The sequence below is a fragment of the Magnolia sinica genome, chromosome 16 (genome assembly GCF_029962835.1).
Source record: "Magnolia sinica isolate HGM2019 chromosome 16, MsV1, whole genome shotgun sequence".
Taxonomy (NCBI): domain Eukaryota; kingdom Viridiplantae; phylum Streptophyta; class Magnoliopsida; order Magnoliales; family Magnoliaceae; genus Magnolia; species Magnolia sinica.
The window spans coordinates 72,858,899-72,867,234 of NC_080588.1; the positions used below are offsets into that span (position 1 = coordinate 72,858,899).

An 8,336-nucleotide genomic window follows, 5' to 3' on the forward strand; every position below is an offset into this window, starting at 1 on the left:
CCGACTGTTACACACTAATTTTTTTATTTTTTTTTTCCGTTATAGCCCCGTAACGTGTAATGATTACACCGTTACCATTATGTAACTGTTTTGGAATACCTTGTTGGGGAAGGAGGAAGAGAGATTAGTGTTCTCTCTCTCTCTCTCTCTCTCTCTCTCTCTCTCTCTCTAATTGATGTGAGAAAGAATAGGGGTGGCAATGGTTTGGATTTGGGTTAGGTGCAAAGGTACCGATACCCATACCGGGCTTGAATGAGCAAGGTGTTGGGCACCCATTCATGATTTTATTTATTTATTCAAATCTAAACATTAACTCAAGATGTCATTCATATATATATATATATATATATATATATATATATATATATATGATTAAAATAATTTATTGGTTTTTTTCTTTTCAAAAATAAAACTTGCTATTTTTTATTGACAAACTCAAAAACATCTTTTATGATGGGGTTTGCCACTTTCAGGGTGGGGCAAACTTGTTGGAGGGTTTTAAGGTCATGATAAAAGAGAGAGAGATGGGGCAAGAGAGAATAAAGAGGAAAGAAGAAGAATAGAAAAGAGAAGAGAAGTTCAGGTGTTGGATGTCCCCACCCTCTTGCTTTTATTGACGTAAGTCATAAAACCAAAATACCAAAAATACACCTCACTTGATACAATTTACAATGTAAGCCCCTGAGAATATAAACATATGCACCAGGAATGGAACTAAAGGATAGAAAAGGAGGATTAGGTGGGTTGTATGATCATATGGCCCATATTAATCAGCTTTAATAGACCAGAAGGAAGGCATATACACTACACACACCACTTGCTAGGTGGATGGCATGCACACTGCACACCACTTGCTCCCCACATGAGAAATATTGTAGCATGAGCTTATCTTACAATGTTGTAGTTGAGTTGGCCTTTTGTGAATTAAAAAAGTGCTAATCATTATTAATAATAAAAAATTTTGAGTATTGAGCATATCTGAGGCCTATTTGGATTGTGAATTACAACCATAATGTATTGTAACAGTGTAACGATTACAGATGACAATACTTGCCTCTTGGAAAACGACAATTCTCATGTTTAGATAGGCATGGTAAAATCGTGATGATGATACTTTTACATTACTAAAATGTCAAATCAACGGGCAAAATGCACTGATGTGCATGTTTGGATAGGAGATTTCCCGTGTTTAGATAGGCATGGTAAAATCGTAATGATGACTTTTACATTACTGAAATGTCAAATCAACAGGCCAAATACACTGATGTGCATGTTTGGACCGGAGATTTCTACTGCAATTCAATATAAATTATAATAATTGCAAATTCTTTTACTTGCCTCCTATTACATCTTCATTTGACAGCTGAAATACGTGCCAAATTATGTGTCTAAACAAATGTTGTAAAAATAATGATGATGGCGCTTTTACATTACATTACAGCCGTAATTCGCCATCCAAACAGGCCCCATAATATATATTATAACAAAATTGGTTTCTGAGTGAGTTGGGGTGTGATTAGGGATATAATCACACCCGGACCAATTGTTAATTGGGCTTAAATTAATACCCAAATCTGCACACATACTCATTTAGCTATACCCATACCTAGCACATATTGGGCCAGGCTCAGGTACCCGTTGGGCCTAACTGGCCCATTGCCAGCTTAAGAAAGAACCGGTGTCGTGGAGCACCATAACATAAACACGCACGCCCCCACAATAAAAGGACAAAAAATACGTCACACCGAACTATAAAACAAAAATACACAATCTCCAACAAAACAGTTTTTGGAAACAAATTATAGATTTTAATTTGTGCTGGGATTAAAAACAGGTTCAATGTTTAACTGAATATTGGTTTGAATCTAACTGGGACTCTATATATGGCTGTTTCTCGGTACTTGGGTGAAACAGTTTCTGATTTGGGTAAAGGCTGGGACTGGATTTAGTGAGGTTAGGATATGCTGGATTCTTGAATTCTGAGGGCTGGATTATGGGCATGAACTATGAAGAAATGTGGTTACAGATTGTGGTCAAAGGTGTCCAGTTGGTTCTCTCTCTCTCTCTCTCTCTCTCTCTCTCTCTCTCTCTCTCTCTCTCAATCAATCGATCAATGATTAAAAAAAAGGAATAAAATAGGTGTCTGGTGGTTTTTTAGCATAAGGAATTGTGACAGGGATAAGATTCAGGGGCTGTGGGTCTTTGGTGCCTGTTTGATGAGTAAGTTTGGGCTGGACAAGAGTTAGGCTGGAATTGATTGGGTAAAAGGAGAATTGGAGGACATTTTTGTTGCACACATTTACTTATATAAATTCCAATTTAAGTATGCAAACCTAGTTTGCACAAATTTGTTTGCGCTAAATTTCCTTTGTATTTTGGCATTTTCACTCATTTGTTTGCAACAACACTGTTAGATGTATATAGAAAAGAAAGAAAAGTGGACTGGAATTGACTGAATGCCAGATTATTTGATAATTGAATATGCTTTTAGTCAATGTGGAGCTTATGTCTGAAACCTTCATTAGACAGGGCGTGTTTCAATATTTTTTGGTCTCGTGATCGAGCCCATCATACGTATAAAAAAGTATGAGAGTATTTGATCAATTGGCAGGTAGCACAGTGAATCAATGATACTTGTACCCATCCCTTCACTATGGTAGCATCAACAGATGTGCGTTCTAGGGTCTTAAATCAAAGGTTGTTCTTTTGGTTCTGGATTTGATTGGAATTCACATATACTGAAGTGTGGATTTGATGAGTTAAGGCAGCAATGGTAGACTTTCAACATTTCCTTAGGGGATTTTTTCCAACTAGAGATACCATTTTGTTTAACCTCAGACTGTACTAAAAATTTTTGAAACTCCCTTTGTCATGTAGAAGTGATAATCTATTCCATTTGTAAGGATGGATTTGTTAATCTCAACAATTATTGATTTAAGGTACTTCAAAAATTTGCTTACCCCCATCATTTGGTGTGCAAATGCAACTTCCATTTGATTAAAAATTTCAACCCACTAGGGACCAAGAACTGCACTGGTCAGGAGTGAGTTGGTTCAAGTTGAATGCTGTAAAGGGCAAGGGCAAGGCAAGGGCCAAATGGACATGGGTGGAGTAATAAGAAAAGGTTTAATGACCAATGGTTTAACTGAGGATATGGTCCTGGATAGAGTGGAATGGCAGCAAAATATTTGTGTAGCTGACCCCAATTAGTTGGGATAAGGTGTAGATGAACAAAATATGGGTTGGATGAAAACCAGTGGGATGTTAATGAAGCCTCTAAGAGTAAAGGGTCCAATATTTGTGGCCTGGTCTTGCGGGTGAAGGCTTTTATTATAAGCTATTTTATGTTGATGTTCCTCTTGCCGAAACTTTTGAAAACCTGTACGCTATAGCGGAGAATAGGGGGGATTGGTTACACAGTTTAAAGAGAAGCAGAATGGTAGCAGAATTTGGGGTCCAATGTTCCACCGTAACCTCAGGGAAGATGAAATACAGTCTTGCTAAGCTGTTGGAGATCCTCAATCAGGTGTTTACACCAAACCGGTGCAGTGGCCTGAATTGAATGGGGTTTTCTCAGTAAAGTTTGCAGCTAATGTGATTGATCCTGGTTAAACCCCTTCAGCCCTGGGCCCGTCTTGACAGGGTTTTTTGGAGTATGGTAGCTCATGCGACCATGTGGTCTCTATAATATGACAGGATGATCCAATTTCAGAATACAAGTAATGGACCACATGCCTGATTGGCCCACCTTGGTCCATCCAATGTTCAAAGTATCGGTATTGCTACAAGTTTTGCTGGCCAGGGATATGGAAACAATATTGATATTGCCGATAATATTGCTGGTAACCGGAAATGTGGGGAAACAGTGGAATTTTTCAGTGGAACTTAAGGAGTTGCCAAAATACACATATTTGCATATTTTGGAATAAAAAAATTGCAAAAAAAATGCATACATAATAGGTTTCCATATAATGGGGCCTAAAAGCATATGCTGTCGTAAGAAATCAGTCCAACCATCTCATCAATCCCATCTATCCATCCAACCAACCATCCAACCTTTCATCCAAACATCCATCGATATTTCAGAATATTGACAACACGATATTTCACAGAGAAATCGTCAATAAATGGAAAGGAAGTGAAAGACTTTGGTCTCGATATTGCACATGTTGTGATATTATCGGTTGATAATATGAACATTGCATCCAACCATGCACATATAAAAAATTTGAAATGGAAATTTTTTAATAAGCAGATTTTTGGCGATACTGCTACATAATCGAAATATCACCAATATGGTGGTGATACAAGCGACACCTAGAATTTATACAGTAAAAAATATTGGCGATATCAATACACTGGCGATACAAGTGACACTTGGAATTTACACAATTGAAGATATTGATAAATTGGCGATACTTAGCGATACGTCGCTGATACATGGAATTTCTGATACTACCAGTGTCATCAGTATCGCTGCCACTGTTATTGGTATCGCCGAGCTGGAGATACAGATAATATCGGGGATACTCCAAACAATGGGTCCATCCCACATCTATGGGCTGGTTTGGCTGCATCATGACATTCATCTGATGGGCAGATTGTCAAGTGGGCAAAGTCCTCTACTGTCTTTTCTCATCTGCCTGGGGGAACTTTTGAGGGTTCTTGGGGAGTGGTGAATGGATGCTTTCTCATAACCAACTCAGCTTCTGCTGGTGCTGGCGGGTTTTTTTTTTTTTTTTTTTTTTTAACCATTAAAAAAAAATAGGGAAGACATTCACCGGAAGGGTATCAGCTGTTGTATTGGTATGGGGTTTTTTTTAGAGAGAAGTCATTGAAGTTCACTTGGAGAAGGTTCTAGGAGAAAACAACAACATGATATTTCTTTCCTTCTATTTCTGACACTAATGCCATTTCATTTTCTACACTTGAAATGTCAACATCTGTTCATTCTAAGCCTAGGCTGGTTATAAGTGAAGGCAATCAGTTACCAAGAGAAATATTAGGTCATTTGCACCATGAAATATTGAAGAGGTGAATTGGGACATGTGCGGTGTGCCTCGGAAGATGCCCACAGTTGGTGCTAATGATCAGGTGGGGCTGACTGTGAACATGCTCTTACCATAAATGGGTCAATCTACTCATCAAGTGGGCGGCAATCATACGAGGAAGATGGATTTTTAAAAAGAAAATATGAACAGCCTTTACTGAACGTATACCTGTGGTCCTCATGATTAGTGGACCAGCCTGGCCTTGGCCACTGTCTGCATAGAATCCCACTGGGTACATGGGAAGGTGTCTCACACATGTTCTGTGATTCATCTCATTCTCTTTCATGAATTGCTTTAGCATGTCTCGATGATCAATCTAAACATTTGCACAGTATATAGGCTCGTCTTCTCTAATAGTGCTTCTCTTCTTGGATACTATCTTGCAGGTGAAAATGATACAGCTGCAACCCACACTAAAAGCGAGAAGAATCACAGCCCAACAGAAAGCACTGATGATCACAATGCAACTAGGATAAAACGTGCAGCACTCACTGCACTTTCAGCTGCTGCTGTTAAGGCTAAGCTTCTTGCAAACCAGGAGGAAGATGAAATTCGAGAACTTGTCTCTTTGTTGATTGAGAAGCAGGTAAGGGCTAATACATGGCACTGAGGAGATTTCTGAGTACACAAGCACCTTTACATGTGGCCATACATGCCAATATTGCAAACTTGTGGGACATCTGATCCATGCATCGGGTGGGTCTCACCACATGTATGACCTGATCTGAAAATCAGGCTGGTCAACTCATCTGGTGGGGGATACTTGTATGAAACATGGATGGTCTGAAGAAATTACTGATGATCTGCATTCAGTGTACACATATGGCCTACTTAATGAGTGAGCCAGCTGAATTTTTGGGCCAGGTCTGGCAGGACCTGTATATGGCATGGGTTGGACAGCACGCACGTGTGCAAAGTTGGCATTGGCCTTGTGTATACATGACTGTGGGCTTTAGCAGGGCTTGGTGTTTAGTTGCTCCCGTGAAGAGCTCATTTTTATGGTTTGTTTGTTCCTGCAGTTGCTTAAGTTGGAGACCAAGCTATCCCTCTTCACGGAGATGGAAAGTGTGATTATGAGAGTAAGGGAACAATTACACTGGGCGAGGCAAAAGCTTTACCACGAGCGGGCCCAAATAATTGCAGCCCGCCTAGGTTACTCTGCACCAACGTCTAGACCAATTGCGCCAATGGCGCCATCAGTACCCATGGGCAAAGTTCCAATGAATTATGTAAACCCAGGTCCAAGGCCACCGATCATGACCTCTCAACCGACCTTGACCCCTCAACCAACCTTGAACCCTCAACCAACCTTGGCCCCTCAAAGGCCACCAGTTAAGCGGCCCACGAGGACATTGACTCCTTCAAACTTACCTTTCCCTGGCACCACCACAGGAAGTTCAACTCATACAACTCATACATTTGGCCAAGAAACACTTCCTTTGGCGAGAACAAAGCCAGAACAAAGTTAGGATCCTGAGTCCATGGGATTTTTGTACTTCTATTCATGTTTATTCCTTTTCCCCAGCTGTGGCTGGCCGGCCAATGTCCACGGTCAATCATGCCAAGTGAGCAGTCTTCTCCTTTGCAGATTTCTTATCTTTCAGGAATGCTGATTGGTACATGTGATCACACTGGGAAACATGGAAGATGTGTACGAACATTGCCTGTGGGTATCTCACCACATACGGGCCACGGCCTGAAAATCAGTCTTGTGCAATGATCCTAACCATTTAACTTGATGTGAAGAAATGATCACTGCCCATTGGGTCCCTGTCCCGATTGAATGGCAAGGATTGTCCAGCATGGCAGTGAGCACCCCCATATGTTCCCATGGGAGCTCATGTGAGATTCGTGTTTGTTTTGTTTAAGAAGACGTGTTTGTTTTTTTTGCTTCTCTAATGACTTGGGAATTTCAGGTTTTGGCTTGTCAGCAGGTGTGGCCGAATGGGTTCTCATATCGGAGGAGCGCTGGTTGTACTCAGACATGATGTGGATGGTTTTCATTATTGTAAGTTTGTAACACGTTGGGGCTGTAAACTTGCTCTTGTTGTGGTGCTTCCTCGCTGTACGATCCTTTTGAAGCCCTCCCATCCCATTCCTAGCTTCCTCCTGTGAAGAAGTGTTCCATAACATCCAGTAGTATGTATTGTTTTTAGAAACCTTCTGTGAAGAAAATTGTGACAGTTCTTATTGTCAAACAAACAGTCCAGGTTTTTCCTGGTTTTTTGTTTTTTTAAGTGGGATGCAGTGATCAGAAGCTACCATGATGGCCACTCAAGTATTCTCTTAGAATGCTCAACCAGGGATATAACCCAGTCATTTTTCGTCTATGTGAAGTTATGTTTCCTAGTTAGCTTATTTATTGTTAACAGTTAGGGGTGGGAATGTGATCGCGTCGGCTGCCTCCCGCCTCCGTCCCTGCTTTTGCTTTTGAGTTGGGTTGGGGCCAAGCTAAATGGGTAGTTGGTTGGGCTCAGCCTATTGCCCATTTAAGTGAATTGGCTGGCTAGGCTTGGGTTTTACCCTACTCAACCTGATCCACCCATATAGGTTATCAATGGGTTGCGCCAGATGACCTAACAAAATAAAGAAAGTAGAGATCTTTTTTTTTTCCTAAAATGTCTGTATGTCCATTGTTTGGGCTAGACTTTGTGTCATATTCCAGTCTTTAGCCCAAGTAGGGTCATGGCAGGTTGGGTTGGGCAGTCGAGTCTGACCCATTTACAATTACATGGGTTGGGTTGTGCTGGCCTTGATGAATTTTACGTCAGGGGGTAATGGGTTCTTGGTGAGTTTGGGCAAGAATTCTTGGCCCATTTGAGTAAAGGGTCACATTTGGGCGGACCCAAGCCCTGTCAGAATCTGACCCATTGGCACCTCAACCTAGCCTGAACCGTCCCATTGCTACACATTGTAGCAGGGGCGAAAGTCCTGCGTTTGGTAAGTTGCATCATCATTACTGCGTTGAAATTAAGAGTGATGATCTAGTAAGAATTTCTCCTACTTTATCTAGGTGCAAATTTAGGATGTGGCCATCATTGGTGTGTCAACTGCATGAACGGTCTTGATCATGCCACTTTTGCATGAGCTGGTCCCGCCATGTGTCTCTTTTCTTTCTTTTCTTAAATTTTTCTTAAAGAACAAAACATCGATATTGAAGGGACCTTGTGTGGATGGCCATTGCTAAAAAAATCTCACCGATCAATTGCTCAAATAGTCCTTGTTTTGGTAGATGGCCCATCAATAGATGGTTGAAAAATAAAAACTGAGCGGTGGTCCACACGA

General features: G+C 40.8%; 1 protein-coding gene across 4 annotated transcripts in view; it reads left to right on the forward strand.

The window, feature by feature from the left end:
• LOC131229752 (SWI/SNF complex subunit SWI3D) overlaps positions 1–7,312 on the forward strand; it is a 28,766-nt gene extending 21,454 nt beyond the window's left edge. For 2 of the 4 annotated variants that reach the window (XM_058225763.1, XM_058225765.1), the window contains exons 6-8: positions 5,438–5,637; positions 6,071–6,616; positions 6,968–7,312. In XM_058225763.1, the coding sequence (XP_058081746.1) occupies positions 5,438–5,637; positions 6,071–6,520 (650 nt within the window). In that variant the 3' untranslated portion in view covers positions 6,521–6,616; positions 6,968–7,312. The remainder of the gene's footprint in view (positions 1–5,437; positions 5,638–6,070; positions 6,617–6,967) is intronic. The other 2 variants (XM_058225764.1, XM_058225766.1) reach the window with 2 other exon arrangements.
• Positions 7,313–8,336: the final 1,024 nt, after the last annotated feature.